Genomic DNA, 23,510 nt, shown 5'->3' with positions numbered 1-23,510 from the left:
TGCAGCGGAGCTGGAGGAATCAGCTGATTAGGCTTTCCCGTAACCTGGCATACGTGACATGTTTTGCAGTGTCTCGCAACGTCGCTCTTGAGACCGGGCCAAAAGAAATGGCGCAAAATGCGATCGGATGTTTTATTGATACCTAAATGACCTGCGAAATGGTGATCATGAGCAAGGCGTACGATTTCATCTCGATACGGCATCGGGATGACAATCTGATTCAGCACACGCCACTCATCCGCAGCAGAAGCCACAAGCGGCCTCCATTTGCGCAACAAGACCCCCTCACGAATAAAATAACCCTGAGGCACAGATTCAATGTCTTTCTCCGAGACAGCCTCCGCCAATAGAGTAGAGAGAGAGAGATCGTTTTTTTGTTCGCACATGAGTTGTTCGCGACTGGGAGACAATTTAGGAACGCAAGGAATCGTAGATAGTGGAGCCGACTTCACAGACGTTTTACCACTAGCAGACGACATGGGATGAGCAATAAAGGTATCACAGAGATCGGAAAACTCATCCCTGCGTTCACGAACAGGGGTCTCTTTGGCTATTTGCGCCATGGCGCGCGTAACAACAGTGGCGTGAAAAACCTCTGGGTATTTCACAGCCACATCGTCAGGACATACACTTTGAGAAGCCGTAGTCACAACAGGGCTATGGGTTACAACAGGGTTAGGAAATACCTTCCCACCTGCCAAATCATTCCCAAGCAAGAACGATACGTTCGCAATAGGGAGAGAGGGGCGTACGCCCACTTTTACAGTGCCGGTGACCAAGTCAGAAGAGAGTGAAATCTCATGTAGGGGCACATTCACAAATCCCATATCAAAACCCTGGACTAAGACACTCGCACCAACGTGGGACTTTTCACTGAAAGGCAGGACATTCTCTAAGATGAAACTCTGCGACGCAGCCGTGTCGCGAAGTATTTTAATAGGAATGCGTGCATTAGGCTCTTTGAGCAAAGTGACAAAACCGTCCATAATAAATGGCGCAAAAGCCTGAGAAATACTCTCGTCTTTCCGAGACGTCAAAGGAAGTGTCGAAACACATAGACCCAAACCAGATTCAGTCCTAGATGAAGCTGTGGGGTTAGACTTGTTTTTACTTTTTAGCAAATAACAGTCGGGAATCAGGTGGCCACGTTTTTTTCAATATCCACAGACCGGGACATAATTTTTAGGGCCAGTCACTCCTCTATGCTCCGAAGTTGGAGTGCTTGCTGCTGCAGCGTCATTAAAAGGCCTAGGAGAACCTCTTAAATTATAGTTGCGGTTCTGCTGAAAGTTCACAGGACCAGAGCTCGCGCCCCTATGCGCCAGCACGTAATCATCAGCCAGCACCGCTGCGCTGGATGCTGTCAAATCTTTGTGCTCACTGACGAACTTGGCAACACTTTTCGGGAGACAGTTTTTAAAGTCCTCCAGAATCATTATATCACGAAGGTCCTCAAATGTTGTTATCTTCTGAGAGCTAAGCCAACGATCAAACAATAACTCTTTCTCCCGCATGAACTCGACGTGCGTGAGCGACTCAGACTTTTGGTAGTTGCGAAACTTCTGTCTGTACGCTTCAGGAACAAGTGAATAAACTCGCTAAAACTGATTGTTTTACTTTTCCATAATCAGCGGCATCCTCTAACGACAGGGACGAGTAAGCCTGCTGCGCTTTACCCACAAAAACGCACTGCAACGTCATGGACCACACATCTGGTGGCCATTTCAAAACAGTAGCGACTCTCTCAAAATGAGCAAAGAACTTATGCACATCCTTTTCGTTAAAAGGTGGGACAAGTCTTATATTACGAGTGACATCAAAAGGCTGGCTTGAAATGCCAGATTCACATGCTTTTAAATCCAATTATTTTAATCGAATGGCTTGGGCGAGTTCCATATCTCGCATTCTAAGCTCGTGGTCTCTCTTCTCACGCTCTTGTACCATCTGTCTGTCTGCTTCGAGTAGTGTTCTTTCTCGCTCCCATTCAATCTCCTTTTCTCGCAACTCCAATCGACGGAGCCCGAATGCCGCTTTGGTGAGCGTAGGCGTGATTGGAGGATCAGGGGCAGCCGGGGGTGTTACGTCTGTAAATATACCGAGACGGCCCAAAGCTTCCGTAAGACTATCTAAAAGCTCTGCTTTAGATGGCCTACCCGGAACCTCTATTCTATAATGACCTGCAACTTTGACCAGATCATCCCGCGTCGCGGCAGAGAAGGTGTCGGGAGTTGGAGATTTAATAAACTCGTCTAAATCGAACATGGCGAAAAAACAGCGAAAGAAGCAGCAGATTAGACCGGAAAAAAATTCACAAAAAGCGAGAAAAAAGACAGACAGGGCTGGTAGCCTGGCACACTGGGAAAAATCGAAATACTGGGTCAAAAACGCAATCCCCATAACGCGTCAAAAGGGTAAACAAATGCGCGGACGCAGTAAAAACGTTTCCCCAAAAAAGATAATTTAAATGCGCAATCCCTAGGATAAACACGCAAAACATATTCAATCCCGGACGAGCCCCCATTTATGTTACGGGCCCACATCAAACGTGTGAGCAGTTAACATAATAACGAAAAATGAAACGGATTTTTGGGAAAGAATAGTGTTCTGTTTATTTCCCAAAAGAGCCAAAACTTGTTTAACAGAAAAAATGCGAGACGGTTGCCACTAAAACAGAAGAAAAAACGCAACCGCTCCTAGATCAAAGATCAACAACGATCACAATTAATACAGACCAGTTTAACAAACGACTTCTAATTTAACCAAAACAAAAACGTGCGACCGGCCAGCGTCTGCCATGTCGAGGCTGAGAGAGAGAGACAGCCATCTTGAAGTAGGCAGGCTTTTATACTTGGGAGGGCCGGCCTTTCATCAATCAGTGTCAATCAACGCCCAGTCTCCTCCTACTATGGGACATGGAGGCAGAGCAGCACAACCAAGCATAATACACAATATTATGTTCTCCCATAACACCGCCCATCTGGACCCCCATGTGACCCGGCTAGAGGACGGGCTCTGACCTCTGACCTCCCACCTGGAGCCCCATGTGACCCGGCCAGAGGACGGGCTCTGACCTCGGACCTCTGACCTCCCACCTGGAGCCCCATGTGTCCCGGCGAGAGGACGGGCTCCTGATCAACTCTCATCATCACATCACTCATGATCACCGAGTGTCGTGTCCAGGAATGTTTTAATAAAGCGATGAGAGCAGAACGCTGGGACTCCTGTGAGCTCATTACACCAAAAATACACAACGCCTTTAGCTTCATGTTAGCTTTAGTGATAGCCACCTCGGAATAGAGCGCCATCTAGAACGGCCTCACACTCTAGCCTCAATGTCAATGAGACCAACTGGAAATACAAGCCGGAATTAAATTAAACTGTTTAACTGGGATTCAGTAAATCCAAATTTTAGTTTTGATGAGCACTATTAAAATATTAACATCACTGATGAATACTGTTATAATATTAATATCACTAATGAATACTGTTATAATATTACTATTGTCAAGTCCTTTCCTTTTTTGTGCATTCTCCACTTGAGCGAGATTGGTGCATCCACTCAGAGTTCCTTCTGGGTTTCACTCAATAAACAAACTGTTTCCTCTTTATCTTCTTTTATTGAAGTCTCAATTGATGGTCAGTTGTAAGTAATTCAGTTGTGAGCAAGGTGAAAAACCATCAAGAAACAAGAAAAAAGTTGTTTTACAATGTGATTTTTTTTTTTAAATGATTGCCTTATTTCCCTTACGTTAATCAAAGTGTAAAATAAATTCACCCACTGTTTATCATTCTTAATGTTATTCAGTTTTTTTTTTTACTTAAACTTAGTTCTAATTATAAATATATAATATTTACTTCTTATTTAAATAATAACATCCCACCATAATCCTTTTAAATATGAGCCCACTAGACAATAATGTTCCATAAATCAATCCGTTTAACTTCAACAATCATATTGTGGTGAGCAGCGGGTGAAGGACGAGACGGGAGCCCAGGTTTAGCAGTCGGCCGCAGCTCCGCGCCCCATACACCGCTGGACAACGGAGCTGCCTTTAATAACACCAGCACGGTACACACTAAAACACACGCCACCATTGAACCACACTAACACTTTCAGTAATGGTGCAATGAACACAACATGAACACAAGAGTCACCAACACACCCCAACATCGATAAACCCCAACCCATGAACCCTGATTAGTTTACCAAACATAAATGACCCAGGAGGGCCCCGAAACGGTCCCACACCCTAGAACAGTAGAACCCCCAGAATCCTTAGCGAAGGCCCTCGTCTGCCAGACCCCAGAGTCAGCAGGAGCCCTGGGGGTGTGGTCGGGGACCACTTCCTTCTGGGCCCCCACCGGGATCCGTCGTAGGGGGGCGTTGGAGCGCCGTTCGGGGACCCCGTCCTCCGACGTCTGGCCCGTCGACGGCCACGCCGGCGGCTGGGACGAGGAGGGGTGGCGCGCCCTGTCCCCCCGCAGCCCTCCCCCAGCCCCTGCTGCCCACACTGCGGCGGTTGGTGTTTAGTCCCGTTAACACGGCAACAGTTTGACGTTATCCCGGGTAAAGTGTTGGGCAAGACGTTAGCCTAGGGCTAGTCATGGACCTACAGAGTGGCAGAGTCACGCCCCTTCCGGTAGAGCCCATGGGACCTATAAGATCGAAGAATATGAATGGGTTTGAATGGAGAGGAAGTCATTATTTTCTGGTCCCAGTCTTTACATGCCCCGGGTTACACATATGATGTTTGTGGATTTAAATGATAATTTTTAATACAAAGAAAACTAAACATTTTCGTGAAGAAGTTTGATAATGTTAGGTTTTTTCCAAGGGGAGGATAAAAGCATCCAAAGAGGTGAAAACCATTATAATAGAGTCCTGATGACCAAAACTGGTGACGCCCTCAACTAAATGTGCATGTGCTTAACTAACTATGGGAGATCTTAAAAGTATTTTCATGGTTTATCATGCTATACTTCAAAGAAGAGAGAGAGAGAGAGAGAGAGAGAGAGAGAGAGAGAGAGAGAGAGAGAGAGAGAGAGAGAGAGAGAGAGAGAGAGAGAGAGAGAGAGAGAGATGGAGAGAGAGAGAGAGAGAGAGAGAGAAAGAGAGAGAGAGACTATGGGCCCTATCTTGCATCCGGCGCAAGTGACTTAGTCACTGGCGCATGTGTCGTTGCTAGTTTACAACTGGCGCAGAGCGTTCTTTTCCCACCACCGCCACCCGCCGGTAAATTAGGGATTGATCATGCGCCCCAAGGGGCGGTTCGGCGGAAGGAGGAGGCGTGTTCTGGCGCAAACGGTATTTTGCCGTTTCTGAATACCGTTGCGCTACTGACCAGGAAATACCTGGTTTAAAGTCAGTGGCGCGTTGTTCAGATGCTATTTCAAGGGCGCATGCATACATGCGCATACGATGCATACGGATTGCTTGTGCACCTCGCGCATACACTTTGCTTCTCCCATCTACCTAGCCGCACATTCTTGGTAAATTATTTGGGAAAGAACAGCTGATTCGGCGGTAATAAGTTGTACTTTTAAATCAATGCATCTGCAAACACCGTACAGCAAACGCATATTTTCTTGACACAGACATCGTGTAGGCCTACATGCCCATAACTTTTAGGATTGATGAGTATTTGATCGTGAAAAACATTGTTTTGTGTTAAAAAGAATGAATGAATGCGGGCGTGCGTGCGTGTGTGCTCTATTTAAACACACGCAAACTAAACATGTAACGCATAATACAATCAATGGCAATGTCTATTACCGCGGGGACACATGCATATTAGGATAGCATACAATACTGATAAGAAACAATGTTTATAATGTATTGCGTATATCATTAAATAGAACCACAGTTACCGCATATCATATGTTATATCATATACGTTTTCTTTGCCGACATTTATTTGAGGACTCAGTATTTCTGAAGTTGTGGAAGAAAAACCCCTTATTCCATGTGTGAATTAGGCCATATTATTTGGCAATAAACTGAGCCATTTGCAGTTTGAAATTCATGTGCATCTGTCTCATCGGAGACTGCAGACGCGCTGTCAAAATATCAACTCGTCCGATTCAAATGCGCTCATGGCTCTTAAAGGGGATGGGAGCTGGCACTCTCGTTGGTTTGTTGGACGTTACGCCCAAACCACACCTACGGGTAACTAGGCTGCTTCAGACCAACCCTTTTGACACTTGCGCCGCGACGCAAGTGTCATTTATCCGCCTGTAAAATAGCGATAGCGCCGTAGAACCGCCCACAAAGCTACTTGCGCTTTTCACATAGGGCCCCAAACATAGGGCCCTATGTGTGTGCGCGTATGTGTTTTTTTTATGTGTGTGTGAACGTGTATGTGTGTATGTGTGTGTTTGCGTGCGTGCGTGCGTGCGTGTGCCGGGGCGGAGGGGGCGGCACTTTCTTTTTTTACTACACTGAGTCTGAGGCACTCCGCTGACCCCCCCCCCCATTTTTCGACAACTGACTGCCCCGGGGCCGTTTTTTTTTTCTACAACCGACACAGAGTCACTGAGGACCCCCGCCCTACCCTAACCCCCGGGAGGAGGTCCTCCTGGGTGAAGGAGGACCAGAAGGTGTGGAGGTGTGTCAGTGTGTCTGAGGACCCTCCTCCACCTGGGGACACTCTGTAGAAGGACAGAGAGCCAGCAGGCCGGTCCAGATACACTCCTACTCTAGTGGAGCCAGCGGGGGGGAGACGGAGGACTGTCTCTGTACCGTTGTACCGGGCAGAGTAACGACCATCATAACAATCAAGCCTCCATGACTTGTTGTTCCCTCCAAGCCAGCTGTCACCACCCCCTCCTCTCCTTGTGATTCCTCTGTATGTCACTCCTATATAAACCCATCCTTCCCACTCTACCTCCCAGTAACAGCGGCCAGTCAGAGCCTCTCTACCCAACACCTGGGGCTGGGAGTCAAATCTCTCTGGGTGATCCGGATACCACTGGTCCTCTCCAACCCACGTCACCTTCCTGTTGTCCTCAGACAGAGAGAGGTGTCTGTGGGCCGTGTTGGGGTCCAGTGTGAGTTCACAGGCATCTGAGGGAGAACCAGACATGATGAGCTGCTGAACCTTATCATCCTTATCATCATCATCACTAGTACTGTTCTCCTGAACATGACATGTGAGGGGGGGGGTCATGTGATGTTATAGTTACACTACTGCTTCACCGCCCCCCCTCCCCCTCATCACCCCCCTCCCCCTCCTCCTCCACAGCCCCCCTCAGCCCCCTCCCCCCTCTCAGTCCCTCCTCTCACCCCCCCCCTCAGCCCCATCCCCCTTACCACCCTCTCCCCCCCTCAGTCAGCCCCCTCCCCCCCTCCCCCTCCCCCAGATGTTAGCTTCATGATGATAATCATGATTATGTCTGATAATAATCACAACACTACTCACTATCCAATACATAATATATCAATGTAATACCTGCTGGGGTTTATTCAAGTGTTTAATGTGATGGTCGACAGAATTAATATACGTAAGATACATGATGTCAGCCATCATCTTCATTCCCAGTAGGATCTGATCTCACTTCCTGCTGTGTGGATGGACTTTCCATCTCAATAGTGAGTGTGTGATGTGATGAATCAAACAGACACTTACACTTCTTTAGAGCTGGTTTCAGCCTCCACACTCCACCGTGCTCCACACTGGGGGGGAAACAAAGTGAGAGCAGCATGTTGAAACATTCACCTTCATCATCTGCCATCTAATAACGTTCCACACTACTTGAGTTACAGCTGCCTCTTCAAACCACTTCATCTAGCAGCGGCATGAATCCTTGTAGGAGACTTTGTCCCTGAGTGGTGAGCTGTCCTCTCCATACCTGAGAGTGTCCAGTCTCCAGCGTGGATCCTCCAGTCTAGCAGAAAGCAGCGTAGCTCCAGAGTCTCCTAGGTGATTGTAGCTCAGGTCCAGCTCTCTCAGATGGGAGGGGTTGGAGCTCAGCGCTGAGGCCAGAGAAGCACAGCCTTCCTGTGTGACCAGGCAGCCAGACAAGCTACACACACACACACACACACACACACACACACACACACACACACACACACACACACCATCACACACACACACACACACTGTAAAATTCTGTGTTTTTCAAGTCTGCCAACCAGTTTGTGAACGTCCTACTCCAAACACAAGTGGCGTTGCCTTGGTGACGTAGAAGGTCCTTTTATGAAGCACTTCCTGGCCAGCGCATGAAGATGGCCAAGAGAAAGCTTCTCACACATAATATCTTACACCACATTTGGATTGGGACCATTTGCCACGGAGCCACCTGTGGAAGAAGGCCTTCCCGGAAACAAGCGGGTATTCAACGGCCACATAATACATCAGTATTGTAGCGCCCTAGTCTCTATTCCGCTGTGGAGCGAGGTCCACTCAACGACAGCACTTTGACTTCTTTATATTTCACTTGATTAAAGTAGCACCTTTACCTAGAACTCGGTTAGATTGTACTACCATCTAGATTATAGATCAGGGAAACCACTAACATCATCAAAAGTATTATTATCAGGGGTGCAAACTGGTGATGGCCCAAAAAGGTGACGACATTTTAATGTCAGAAACAAATGAAAGATCACGGCCCAGGCCTTCTTGTGATTCATGCTCCATTCTAACGGTTTAAGTGACTCATTAAAGCAGTCAGTGATGTTCAGACCTGCTGTATGAAGCAGTGCTCACAACAACAACTTAATCTATTAGAATTTATAATGTATTCATGTGAAACTTAAAATACATTTAAGATAAGTAACATACAATAACTTGCAGTAATATTTGCAAACCCCTTTTGAAAAATGATGTTAATTTTCTAATGGTAGCACTCTGGCCATCATCATCTGTACAAGAGACAGTTTACTTAATAAACGACAGGCTGATAGACTACTTACACGTGAGAGTAGTTGTCCTATTTCCATGTGTGGATGGACTAAGGAATCAGGAATAGTTCACTCAGAATGCATAATAATGTAGTGGTCTCACCCTATAGTCTGTGGGCCAGGACTGATGCAAAGTCAAACCTGGCCAAGCAGCAGAAGTTAAGTGACAATGTCCCAACATTACTGGCCCATTGTAGCCTGGGTATACCCATGCTGCCTTGCACGCGATTTCATTTTGCGCTGCTGGGCAGCCTGGATTCCATGGATCCGATTTTTGCCTGAGATAGGGAACCAATCACAGAATGGGAAGCGACGGCAAGATGATGACGAGGTCTATGCGACACACCCATCGTCTTCTTCCTCATGTAATTCCTGTCGCTCTACATACGTCACCTGGTATAATTGATACGATTGGCTATGAGCTACGTACAGACTCATATGATAGACCTTCGTGGCGCCCAATTAACAGCTCTGGGCAATCGTAAACCACGCCTCAAATACGAGCAAATTAATGTGTGGTTCCCAGACCTCTACTCAACGTAGATTGAGATGAGATCTGGCTTTTGCCAGGCTAGGCCCATTTATGGGTGCACTAAACATGCAAGAGTAGTCTTAATGTCACTGTTTGTAACACAGGGCGCTTTAAGACACTTAGAGTATCCCCACTTCTCCCAGAACCACTACACCACTGCTTACAGCTGTTGAAATACAGCTGGACTTAATCCTTGGCTTTCCTTATTTATTAGTTCATAATGAATAGAGCTTTAATGAGTTTGTCTCATTAAAGAAAATATATATAACAATATTATTTTGAATCCAATTCATATTTGTGAATAAAGAATTAGCAATGTAGATAATGAGTACTAGATATAGTAAGCTTTAGAACACGTTTTGTGTGAATATTGCAAGTTATAAATAATTTTGAATTATAATTTCATACAAAGAAAACAAAAAAAATGCACAAAGAAGTTTGATAAAGTTAGGTTTTGTGTGAGGCAGCTTTGTGAACTACAGCTCTTCGCTGCTCTCGGCGCGAATGATATACATCACCTCCACTCTGGTACAGACATGGCGATCTCTCTGCTCCCCTTCACCGCTTTTTTCCAAGGGGAGGATAACAGCAACGAAACAACCCTGTCTCGTCAAAATTACGTTCCCAGAGAACTATTCGGCATTCTCAATTACGTTTGTCATAAAACGTATTTTGTCCGCGATTACGTTTTATTGAACGTATTGCAAATACGTTCGTCCTCAGCCTATTTTTTGCCATTTATTAACCTCTAGGATTATGTTTGGTTGAAACGTATCCCAGATAGGTTAAATGTCAACGTATAGCACATTATTGTCATTAAGGCATATCTCCCTTTCAGGGAACGTTTCATTTAACGTATTTTGTCTGAAAAACGTATCTTGGCTGTGGATACGTGTTATTGAACATATCGCAAATACGTTCGTTGTCAACCTATTTTTTGCCATTCATTTACCTCTAGGATTATGTTTGGTTGAAACGCATTCCAAATATGTTAAATGTCAACGTATAGCACATTATTGTCATTAAGGCATATTTCCCTTTCGGGAAACGTTTAATTTAACGTTATTTTGTCCCTGATTACGTCTTATTGAACATATTGCAAATAGGTTCGTTCTCAACATTTTTGTTGTTATTTATTTAAGCTACCTCTTGGATTACAGGCTACATTTAATTGAAACGTATCCTTAATAGGCTACGTTAAATTTCGATAACACATTATTGTCAGCATATAGGCATAGGTCTACCTCTCGGGGATGCGTACGTTTGATTGTAATGTTAATAGTCCAACGTTATATCAACATGTCACAAGAGGAGAAATTAGCTGCTGACGGGGTAACTGTAGGAGCGGGGGTTGCTTTGTTGATTTCTTTATCTAGGGCTATAGCTGTGGTCAAAGCGGGAAGTGTGCGTTGTCTGGGCGGCTGCCTGAACTGAGCTGCAGGAAATTATGTTCACACGTTTCTTCATTCATTCATGAAGGCTATACCGGTGAACGGTGACGTCAGACTCACGCCCACCTACAAACCAATCAATGTCCAGTATCAGCCTGTCCTCTCGGAAAATACGACCACGTTGGTTTGTTCCGCCACAGATTACGACCCATTGGAATTTATCCAAAACGAGCGAACGAGGCCCTCTACATGTGCGGGCAACCCTTTCTCATCAAAATTACGTTCCCAGAGAACTATTCGGCATTCTCAATTACGTTTGTCTAAAAAACGTATTTTGTCCGTGATTACGTTTTATTGAACATATTGTAATGACCTCGCAGGTGACATAACGATGTCGAGTCATTAGTAATTGAAGGAACTTTTAATGGACCAAAACCAGGTCACTGAAACCCGTAACCAACGGCAGAAATCCCACCCAAAACAAACCCCGGTTACCCCGGCAACCCCCAACACGGTCTCACTCACGTGCAGGCCCCCACCCTCGTGTTCTTCCAAGGCCCTCCCCCAGCTGACCTAATGATTCGCCCTCACACTGATTGACAAGAAGAACATTACAATACATGCACACACAGAACAACTGGCATAACGGACAACGAAATACAATGCAACACATAACACAAAAACAATTTAATTGTCCCAGGGTCGCTACAATATCGTAAATACGAATTCGTTCTCAGCCTATTTTTGCCATTTATTTACCGTGTTACTATGGCAGAATAAAGAATAAATTCATGCATTATCATTCAACTTGAACATGTGTTTTTACAGTATAGAGTGGTGGAGAGGGATGACGTATCGACAATAATGAACACACGAACAATGTTAATAGGACAACACGCAACCAAATAACATCCCGAACCCATTAACCCCACTTAATCCTAACAACAAAACAAGTTAACAAAAGCCCCATTTGTCAACTGAGAACCCCAATTCCCAGAACCCCCCGCGGCTCCGGAACACGGCGTAGCTCATATTAATCTTTATTATCTGAATGGGAAATGCAATATTTTAGGACAGATACACCATTAAACGCGTTTCTAATGACATTTCTAGCGAGAAATGTACATTTTCCTTACATAATCTTCAGTCAGTGAATGTGTATGATCTTTATTAATCTTTATTATCTGAATGGGAAATGCAATATTTTAGGACCGATTCACCGTTAAACGTGTTTCTAATAACATTTCTAGTGAGAAATATACTTTTTACTTGCATAATCTTCAGTCAGTGATTGTGTCTGATCTTTAGTTTTATAGTTATTAGGATTTGATCGGCTCGCTCGCATGTTTCAACGACGTCAGGTTGCTTTCGCTAAACTAGCAGCTCACGTGCTTCCTGCGTTTGTGTTATTAAACTGTTACTTTATGTAACTTTTAATGATATCATCTTGTTAGAAACACGTATATCTGCCCAGTCGCCAAAAGCATACCTACGTTGACAGTGTACGTTTCGTGAAAACTGGATTACGTCGCATTTCAACATAAAATAGCGTGTTATACACACACACACACGCACGCACACGCACAGACACACACACACACACACACACAAGCACATACAAGCACACACACGCACGCACAGACACACAGACACAGACACACACACACACACACACACACACACGCACACGGTGCATTTCGCTGCTAAAACAACAACAAAAAAATATTCCCTCAAATAGTATTACTTTCAAAACGTTGGCCAAAATGGCCAATAATATCATTTTTTATTTGGGATGCTTCTAGGACATTTTGGGTGGATTTTGAACGGTATGTGGGGGGCACGTTTTTTGCAGGACCTGGCAACCCTGCGCTGTTGCCCGAGATCTGGATCCACCCCGGCGTGGTGCCGTCTCCTTTTGACCTTTTGACCCCAGACTTCTGGGGGAATAGCTGAATCAATTCATTAGTCAATCAGAAGCATGTAAATATCTTCACGGTGGCGTAAGAGGACGAACAAGGTGTCCTTCAACATCTACGCTTCCAGGCGATTGCAACGGTGCCACACATGAGCATATTCGAACATGTTTAATGGTAGTAATTAGCTGTCGAAATTGGAGGCCTTAATCAATACTGAGCAGCTATTGATTTGCTTCCCGATAAAGATTAGTCACAAATGACATGTTATTTAGCATCTACACGTTGAGCTGAGTCCAATGACACCAAGAACGACACTCTAGCTAATGGTAACATGTATTTTACATGGTACACCTAGGTCTAGGACATGATCTCGGTGTAGCAAGAGGCCGAGCTTGATCTCATTGGACTCAGCTTAACGTGTAGATGCTAATTAACATGTAATTTGTCAAACATCTCCATCGGGAAGCAAATCTATAGCTGGTCATTATTGATAAAGGCCTCCAAAATCGACAGCTAATTACTACCCCGAAACATATTCAAATATGATCATGTGTGGCACTGTTGCAATCGTCTCGAAACGTAGATGTCAAAGGACACCTTGTTTGCTCTGTTGCACCACCGGGAAGATATTTTCATACTTCTAATGGATTGATTCATATTTGAAGGTTCTCGGAGTGAGACTTTAAGTGGCTGCAGCAGAAGTGTTGAGACGAAAGATGATATCAAGAGATTTATAGAATATTCCCATTCACATTATGATTCTTCGTCGTAACATCCAACCAAACATCCTTTACATTCACAGAGCGAAGATTATGAAAGTCCAGGCTCAGCAAGTGCTCCATCTCGTTGCACCTGCACCCAGCGGCTCGCTTGCAAGATTTTGGCCTGAAGTTCTTCCCAGACCTATACCCTAACAGTCCAATATGCATATCTGAGAATCAGGCCTCTCTTCAATAATGACAAAATGTAATGAGAGAAATACAGATTCACTTTTTGTTATCTCATAAGCGGCGTGGTGCCGGCTCCTTTTGACCTTTTGACCCCAGACTTCAAAGAGGTGGCCACAGGTCAGCACTGTCTACACACATTAAGCCACAAATGTACACCTCCATCCCGCAAAAAATGGGGCCTAGAAACTAACCTCTGTCTTATGTACATTGACTGTACTGTTGGAGGTCACGCCCCTTTTCCAGCCTTTTCGAGATAGCTAGGGATGCTAAAATGTTTACACACATTTCCCGGGGCCCCGTGTACGACATATCCGAGATTTGGAGTTCTAGCCCTTAGAGAAAAAAAGTTTTCCCAAATGGAGTGTCATTTGGACAAAGCCCCTCAGAAGTGTAGCCTGCAAGACCTAATGGTTCAGAATGTGGTGGAAAAACAGTTTTTGAGATAGGAAGGTCCTACCGCCCTGAAATTTTAATGCCTTATTCTAGGGCCTAACTTGGACCTCGGCTCCGAAACTTGACCCGGTCGGACCCCGAGGGCAGGAAGGGGGGGCCCTTCCTGCCCGAAACTTGGCCCGGTCAGACCCCGAGGGCAGGCCCCCCCTTCCTGCCCTCGGGGTCCGACCGGGCCAAGTTTCGGTGCGGAGGTCCCAGTTAGGCCCTAGAATAAGGTATTAAAATTTCAGGGCGGTAGGACCTTCCTATCTCAAAAACTGTTTTTCCACCACATTCTGAACCATTAGGTCTTGCAGGCTACACTTCTGAGGGGCTTTGTCCAAATGACACTCCATTTGGGAAAACTTTTTTTCTCTAAGGGCTACAACTCCAAATCTCGGATATGTCGTACACGGGGCCCCGGGAAATGTGTGTAAACATTTTAGCATCCCTAGCTATCTCGAAAAGGCTGGAAAAGGGGCGTGACCTCCAACAGTACAGTCAATGTACATAAGACAGAGGTTAGTTTCTAGGCCCCATTTTTTGCGGGATGGAGGTGTACATTTGTGGCTTAATGTGTGTAGACAGTGCTGACCTGTGGCCACCTCTTTGAAGTCTGGGGTCAAAAGGTCAAAAGGAGCCGGCACCACGCCGCTTATGAGATAACAAAAAGTGAATCTGTATTTCTCTCATTACATTTTGTCATTATTGAAGAGAGGCCTGATTCTCAGATATGCATATTGGACTGTTAGGGTATAGGTCTGGGAAGAACTTCAGGCCAAAATCTTGCAAGCGAGCCGCTGGGTGCAGGTGCAACGAGATGGAGCACTTGCTGAGCCTGGACTTTCATAATCTTCGCTCTGTGAATGTAAAGGATGTTTGGTTGGATGTTACGACGAAGAATCATAATGTGAATGGGAATATTCTATAAATCTCTTGATATCATCTTTCGTCTCAACACTTCTGCTGCAGCCACTTAAAGTCTCACTCCGAGAACCTTCAAATATGAATCAATCCATTAGAAGTATGAAAATATCTTCCCGGTGGTGCAACAGAGCAAACAAGGTGTCCTTTGACATCTACGTTTCGAGACGATTGCAACAGTGCCACACATGATCATATTTGAATATGTTTCGGGGTAGTAATTAGCTGTCGATTTTGGAGGCCTTTATCAATAATGACCAGCTATAGATTTGCTTCCCGATGGAGATGTTTGACAAATTACATGTTAATTAGCATCTACACGTTAAGCTGAGTCCAATGAGATCAAGCTCGGCCTCTTGCTACACCGAGATCATGTCCTAGACCTAGGTGTACCATGTAAAATACATGTTACCATTAGCTAGAGTGTCGTTCTTGGTGTCATTGGACTCAGCTCAACGTGTAGATGCTAAATAACATGTCATTTGTGACTAATCTTTATCGGGAAGCAAATCAATAGCTGCTCAGTATTGATTAAGGCCTCCAATTTCGACAGCTAATTACTACCATTAAACATGTTCGAATATGCTCATGTGTGGCACCGTTGCAATCGCCTGGAAGCGTAGATGTTGAAGGACACCTTGTTCGTCCTCTTACGCCACCGTGAAGATATTTACATGCTTCTGATTGACTAATGAATTGATTCAGCTATTCCCCCAGAAGTCTGGGGTCAAAAGGTCAAAAGGAGACGGCACCACGCCGGGGTGGATCCAGATCTCGGGCAACAGCGCAGGGTTGCCAGGTCCTGCAAAAAACGTGCCCCCCACATACCGTTCAAAATCCACCCAAAATGTCCTAGAAGCATCCCAAATAAAAAATGATATTATTGGCCATTTTGGCCAACGTTTTGAAAGTAATACTATTTGAGGGAATATTTTTTTGTTGTTGTTTTAGCAGCGAAATGCACCGTGTGCGTGTGTGTGTGTGTGTGTGTGTGTGTCTGTGTCTGTGTCTGTGTCTGTGTTTGTGTGTCTGTGCGTGCGTGTGTGTGCTTGTATGTGCTTGTGTGTGTGTGTGTGTGTGTGTCTGTGCGCGTGCGTGCGTGTGTGTGTGTGTATAACACGCTATTTTATGTTGAAATGCGACGTAATCCAGTTTTCACGAAACGTACACTGTCAACGTAGGTATGCTTTTGGCGACTGGGCAGATATACGTGTTTCTAACAAGATGATATCATTAAAAGTTACATAAAGTAACAGTTTAATAACACAAACGCAGGAAGCACGTGAGCTGCTAGTTTAGCGAAAGCAACCTGACGTCGTTGAAACATGCGAGCGAGCCGATCAAATCCTAATAACTATAAAACTAAAGATCAGACACAATCACTGACTGAAGATTATGCAAGTAAAAAGTATATTTCTCGCTAGAAATGTTATTAGAAACACGTTTAACGGTGAATCGGTCCTAAAATATTGCATTTCCCATTCAGATAATAAAGATTAATAAAGATCATACACATTCACTGACTGAAGATTATGTAAGGAAAATGTACATTTCTCGCTAGAAATGTCATTAGAAACGCGTTTAATGGTGTATCTGTCCTAAAATATTGCATTTCCCATTCAGATAATAAAGATTAATATGAGCTACGCCGTGTTCCGGAGCCGCGGGGGGTTCTGGGAATTGGGGTTCTCAGTTGACAAATGGGGCTTTTGTTAACTTGTTTTGTTGTTAGGATTAAGTGGGGTTAATGGGTTCGGGATGTTATTTGGTTGCGTGTTGTCCTATTAACATTGTTCGTGTGTTCATTATTGTCGATACGTCATCCCTCTCCACCACTCTATACTGTAAAAACACATGTTCAAGTTGAATGATAATGCATGAATTTATTCTTTATTCTGCCATAGTAACACGGTAAATAAATGGCAAAAATAGGCTGAGAACGAATTCGTATTTACGATATTGTAGCGACCCTGGGACAATTAAATTGTTTTTGTGTTATGTGTTGCATTGTATTTCGTTGTCCGTTATGCCAGTTGTTCTGTGTGTGCATGTATTGTAATGTTCTTCTTGTCAATCAGTGTGAGGGCGAATCATTAGGTCAGCTGGGGGAGGGCCTTGGAAGAACACGAGGGTGGGGGCCTGCACGTGAGTGAGACCGTGTTGGGGGTTGCCGGGGTAACCGGGGTTTGTTTTGGGTGGGATTTCTGCCGTTGGTTACGGGTTTCAGTGACCTGGTTTTGGTCCATTAAAAGTTCCTTCAATTACTAATGACTCGACATCGTTATGTCACCTGCGAGGTCATTACAATATGTTCAATAAAACGTAATCACGGACAAAATACGTTTTTTAGACAAACGTAATTGAGAATGCCGAATAGTTCTCTGGGAACGTAATTTTGATGAGAAAGGGTTGCCCGCACATGTAGAGGGCCTCGTTCGCTCGTTTTGGATAAATTCCAATGGGTCGTAATCTGTGGCGGAACAAACCAACGTGGTCGTATTTTCCGAGAGGACAGGCTGATACTGGACATTGATTGGTTTGTAGGTGGGCGTGAGTCTGACGTCACCGTTCACCGGTATAGCCTTCATGAATGAATGAAGAAACGTGTGAACATAATTTCCTGCAGCTCAGTTCAGGCAGCCGCCCAGACAACGCACACTTCCCGCTTTGACCACAGCTATAGCCCTAGATAAAGAAATCAACAAAGCAACCCCCGCTCCTACAGTTACCCCGTCAGCAGCTAATTTCTCCTCTTGTGACATGTTGATATAACGTTGGACTATTAACATTACAATCAAACGTACGCTTCCCCGAGAGGTAGACCTATGCCTATATGCTGACAATAATGTGTTATCGAAATTTAACGTAGCCTATTAAGGATACGTTTCAATTAAATGTAGCCTGTAATCCAAGAGGTAGCTTAAATAAATAACAACAAAAATGTTGAGAACGAACCTATTTGCAATATGTTCAATAAGACGTAATCAGGGACAAAATAACGTTAAATTAAACGTTTCCCGAAAGGGAAATATGCCTTAATGACAATAATGTGCTATACGTTGACATTTAACATATTTGGAATGCGTTTCAACCAAACATAATCCTAGAGGTAAATGAATGGCAAAAAATAGGTTGACAACGAACGTATTTGCGATATGTTCAATAACACGTATCCACAGCCAAGATACGTTTTTCAGACAAAATACGTTAAATGAAACGTTCCCTGAAAGGGAGATATGCCTTAATGACAATAATGTGCTATACGTTGACATTTAACCTATCTGGGATACTAATCCTAGAGGTTAATAAATGGCAAAACAATAGGCTGACAACAAACGTATTTGCGATATGTTCAATAAAACGTATTCACGGCCAAGATACATTTTTCAGACAAAATACGTTAAATGAAACGTTCCCTGAAAGGAAGATATGCCTTAATGACAATAATGTGCTATACGTTGACATTTAACCTATCTGGGATACGTTTCAACCAAGCATAATCCTAGAGGTTAATGAATGGCAAAAAATAGGCTGAGGACGAACGTATTTGCAATACGTTCAATAAAACGTAATCGCGGACAAAATACGTTTTATGACAAACGTAATTGAGAATGCCGAATAGTTCTATGGGAACGTAATTTTGACGAGACAGGGTTGAACGAAAGAGGTGAAAACCATTATAAGTCGGGGCATGTGTAGATTTTCAGTTATGTCGATGGGGAGGTTGTTTGTCTTGTCCACGCCAGTTGCAGTGAGCGTGACGTCACATACGAGACGTGTAGTCTTTCTCATTGTGTTTTCTCTACAGCCTTTAACTGAACAATTGCACAATAATCTGTCAGACTCTTGACGTGAAAAATTATCATTTAAATCCACACACAACATATGTGTAATCCAGGGCATATAAAGACTGGGACCAGAAAATATTTAGTTTCTCTCCATTGAAACCCATTCATATTTTACGATCTCAGAGGTCCCATGGGGGTCTAGCGGAAGGGGCGGACTTACGAGCTCTAGGGCTCTGCGATGCACGCAGACTGCCACGGTTTAGTTCAGGGCTGAGTTAAAGCTGGGCTGTATTTTGAAGTTCCCATGAAGACACTCTTCTTTGATCAGAAGACTAAAACACTGATTTGTACTTTGTGCAAAGTTTCGTTGTAATGTCACAGCAGCACTAGCTCTATTCAAGAGCATGTGAAGAAATGCACTATTCAGGATGACCCAGAGAAGAAGATAAATCCTTATTGGAGTATATTATCCAATCAGCAGCTGGTTATTATTAGTAGGTATTTGATTGAGGAGGAGGAGGAGGAGGAGGAGGAGGAGGAGGAGGAGGAGGAGGATGAAGAGTTGGTTTGTGAGGAAAGATGTCGAGGCACTGGCGGTAAAAACAGAAAAAGCCCCCTTATGCAATCACAATATTAACAACTTATTTAGAGTGAGTGAATCTGTTCACATGAATTGACGCAGATGGATGGTACAAGGACATTATGACGTCTGATAAAGGACTGCGACCACATTTGTTAGGCTGTCACCAAATTAAAAATTAATTGGCACCAGTAGAAAACGTGTCTTGAGCCCTGAGAGGACATATTCTACTTATTTATTGAGACCTGTTAACTTTCTGGAGGTAAATCTCTTCAATGTCCTCTGATGTAGGACTTGGGTGTAACTGTTTGACCATTGAGTAAAACTGACCTGAGCGTTTCCAGTGTACAGTGTAGACTCCCCAGTCCAGCAGAGAGCAGCTTCACTCCTGAATCCTGCAGATCATTGTTACTCAGGTCCAGCCCTCTCAGACTAGAGGAGTTGTAGCTGAGAACTGAGGCCAGAGCTTCACAGCTTCTCTCTGACAGATGAGAGCCATTCAGCCTGCATACAATTAACACAACACGTTAAGAACTCTGATTAAAGTAACGTAGATCTTTTACTTTTAACATAATGCAGGACTTATGTTGAAATCTTTAATCAGAAATATTTCATTAATGCATACTAATCAATACATTAGATCCTTATGTTTATTCAATATTGGCTGTAAAATGTATAATATTTTATACGTAAGAATTCTATAGTGTTTTAGACTGTTTGGTGTATTAATTTTACTTTGGATTGTAGTATTATGCATGGTATTGTAATACATGTTATAGTACATCTACAGAAATTGTCTGTATATTAGGGCTACAACCAGCAGCGGCAAAAGGGGAGGTGGGGGGGGGGGGCAAGTGGGGGCTTAAGCTCTCCCTGAAAAAGGCTGAGCCCCCTCCATGCCCCCCCTCCCATGAACCAATTTATTTTTAAATAATAATAAGGTGGCAAGCAGCACGGGACGACCAGGCGGGAACCCGAGTTGAGAGAGTTTGCTACTCTTGTGGCCCAAACACTGCAAGACCCATCGAACTGACATACATGTTACAAAACTAAACTATAAAATCATATTTTTAATTTGCGTAAGTGATGATGAACGTCGCTGCTTCTTGTGTGATTTGATTGGTTGATTCGTATCACATTGTAGTGTGTAGTATTATTTGTTGCATGATAACATATAAGCCCCTGCTATCGACAATGTAGCCCCCCGTAGCTCCCGCAATCATAATTCTTGGGCGACGCTACTCGTTCCAACTAATAAGTAAATGTTTAAATATCATTTAGCTGGGCGATCTCCAGAGAGAATAAAGTACTCTCCTTCTTTGTCTCTTCCCCCTCTCTCCTTTTTCCCGCTCACTCGTGACCTCTCACCCATCCTTCAGCTGACACTGAAGTCTCTGCATCAACCCATCCTATTGGTTGAACCCAAACAGCGACCATATTACCAAACGTACTGAACGAAGGTGCAATGGTTTTAAAAAAGTGGGTTACCTTTTATTAATAGTGAACGTATATTTATGCATGTAACCTTAACCATAACTTATAACAACATAATAAAAAATAGCTGTGTTTAATTATTGATAAGCAATTATTATTCATTCTTGGCTTCATTTATTTATTATTTCATAATAAATGGAGAATTTGAGTTTGACTTTTCATCTTGTTTACACAATATAACGTTGTGTATATTGAGATACATGTTATACAGTTACCTTGAAAGATGTTTCCTATGTTATCATGACTTTTATATTCTACTATGATGTATATTTTCTTTGTGTATACTCCCTCCGTCCCTCTCCCTCCCTCCGCCCCTCTCCCCCTTCTGTCCCTCTCCCCCTTCTGTCCCTCTCCCCCTTCTGTCCTTCTCCCACATCTGTCCCTCTCCCCCTTCTGTCCCTCTCCCTCCCTCCGCCCCTCTCCCCCTTCTGTCCCTCTCCCCCATCTGTCCCTCTCCCCCTTCTGTCCCTCTCCCTCCCTCCGCCCCTCTCCCCCTTCTGTCCCTCTCCCCCATCTGTCCCTCTCCCCCTTCTGTCCCTCTCCCCGTTCTGTCCCTCTCCCCCATCTGTCCCTCTCCCCCTTCTGTCCCTCTCCCTCCCTCCGCCCCTCTCCCCCTTCTGTCCCTCTCCCCCTTCTGTCCCGCTCCCTCCCTCCGCCCCTCTCCCCCTTCTGTCCCTCTCCCCCATCTGTCCCTCTCCCCCTTCTGTCCCTCTCCCCCATCTGTCCCTCTCCCCCTTCTGTCCCTCTCCCCCCTCCGTCCCTCTCCCCCCTCCGTCCCTCTCCCCCCTCCCTCCCTCCCTCTGAAAAATGAATCGCCTAAATTAAAAATATCAGTAACTGTTTGTGTAGTGTTCAAAGTTGTTATCTGTCTAGTGAGTCTTTATTCCCCATTGAAGTTCCACAAGAATCTTGTGTTTGCATTTTCATTTTAAATGAATTTTCAGGGTAAGACAGAGGGGGGAGAGGACAGAGGGGGGGAGAGGGGGGAGGGGGGAGAGGGACAGAGGTGGGAGAGGGACAGAGGGGGGGGAGAGGGACAGAGGGGGGAGAGGGACAGAGCGGGTGGAAAGGGGAGAGGGACAGAGGGGGGAGAGGGACAGAGGGGGGAGAGGAGGGAGAGGGGAGAGAGACAGAGGGGGGAGAGGGACAGAGGGGGGGGAGAGGGACAGAGGGGGGAGAGGGACAGAGGGGGAAGAGGGACAGAATGGGGAGGGGGACAGAGGGGGGAGAGGGGGAGAGGGACGGATGGGGGAGAGGGACAGAGGGAGGGAGAGGGACAGAGGGGGGAGGGAGACAGAGGGAGGAAAGGGGGGAAGGACGGAGGGGGGAGAGGGACGGAGGGGGGAGAGGGACAAAATGGGGAGGGGGACAGAGGGGGAGAGGGACAGAGGGGGGAGAGGGACGGAGGGGGGAGAGGGACAGAATCCAACCATTTCATACTCAACTCTTCTTTCTTGGCCAAGAGATGAAACGTTGATTTGTTATCGACACAAATAGCACAGGCACAAACTTGTTCCGCAATGCAAGCACCTTGCTGTTACCTCCTACCTGCCGAGATGGGCTCTGTGTCACCTGGACGCAAAATCAATACTGTCTTCCCGTCGCAAGCCGAGGAGGGCGAGGCCATGAATACTAATTCACAAACTGACTGTTGGTGTGGCTTTTCTAATTTGCTCGTTTATGCGTCTAGTTTCTTTCATTTGGTAACGCAGGCAATCGAGGTAGAAGAACATTTTCATGTTCAGTATGCATATGCAACTCTGAGTGACCTATCGTATTTCAAAAGGAACAAGATTAAATGGTTTCTCTGGAAATGACACCTTTAAAGTGAGTGAATCTGTTCACATGAATGGACACAGAAGGATGGTAGGTGACCAAGGACATTTTTACGTCTAATAAAGGGATGCACATTTGTTAGGGTGACACTAAATTAAAAAGATAGTAGCCAGTATAAAATGTGTCTTGAGCACTGAGACTACATCATTTACTTATGTATTTAGACCTGTTAACTTTCTTTTCAATGTCCTCTGATATGAAACTTGTGTTTGAACATTGAGTAAAACTGACCTGAGAGTTTCCAGTGTACAGTGTGGACTCCCCAGTCCAGCAGAGAGCAGCTTCACTCCTGAATCCTGCAGATCATTGGTACTCAGGTCCAGCTCTCTCAGACTAGAGGATTCGGAGCAGAGAACTGAGGCCAGAGCTTCACAGCTTCTCTCTGACAGACCACAGCTATTCAGCCTGCATACAGAATAAACAGAACACGTTAAGAACTGTGATTAAAGTAACGTAGATCTTTTAACATAATGCGGGACTTATGTTGAAATCTTTAATCAGAGATACTAGTGAATATATTAGATCCTTATGTGTTTATTCAATATTGGCTGTAAAATGTATAATATTTAATATAGGAATTTTGTAGTGTTTTACTCTCGTTTTGTGTATTAATTTTACTGTTATAGTACATCTACAGAGATGTTTTGTATATTAGGGTTACAATCAGCGGCGGCACAAGGGGTGGGGGGGCAAGCGGGGGCTAAAGCTCCCCCTTAAAAAGGCTGAGCCCCCTCCAAGCCCCCCCTCCCAAAACCCCCAGTTATA

At 44.7% G+C, this 23,510-nt stretch overlaps 2 protein-coding genes across 31 annotated transcripts in view; one reads left to right on the top strand and one right to left on the bottom strand.

Annotated features, from left to right (window-relative positions):
- Window positions 1–23,510, top strand: part of LOC132460630 (NACHT, LRR and PYD domains-containing protein 3-like) — a 521,671-nt gene that overhangs the window by 117,647 nt on the left and 380,514 nt on the right. The window lies entirely within an intron of this gene.
- The window catches only part of LOC132460633 (NACHT, LRR and PYD domains-containing protein 12-like), a 272,380-nt gene continuing 249,259 nt past the window's right edge, over window positions 390–23,510 (bottom strand). For 20 of the 30 annotated variants that reach the window (XM_060055383.1, XM_060055382.1, XM_060055391.1 and 17 more), the window contains 5 exons: window positions 22,977–23,150; window positions 19,746–19,919; window positions 7,849–8,022; window positions 7,626–7,672; window positions 390–7,063 (listed from right to left, as the gene is read on the bottom strand). In XM_060055383.1, the coding sequence (XP_059911366.1) occupies window positions 6,513–7,063; window positions 7,626–7,672; window positions 7,849–8,022; window positions 19,746–19,919; window positions 22,977–23,150 (1,120 nt within the window). In that variant the 3' untranslated portion in view covers window positions 390–6,512. Of the gene's footprint in view, window positions 7,064–7,625; window positions 7,673–7,848; window positions 8,023–18,710; window positions 19,426–19,745; window positions 19,920–22,354; window positions 22,482–22,976; window positions 23,153–23,510 lie in introns of those variants that run through there. The other 10 variants (XM_060055412.1, XM_060055411.1, XM_060055410.1 and 7 more) reach the window with 6 other exon arrangements.

The sequence above is a fragment of the Gadus macrocephalus genome, chromosome 7 (assembly GCF_031168955.1).
Source record: "Gadus macrocephalus chromosome 7, ASM3116895v1".
NCBI classification, from domain to species: Eukaryota; Metazoa; Chordata; class Actinopteri; order Gadiformes; family Gadidae; genus Gadus; species Gadus macrocephalus.
The sequence above is the reverse complement of the archived record's forward strand: the minus strand, read 5'-3'. Positions and strand labels throughout refer to the sequence as shown.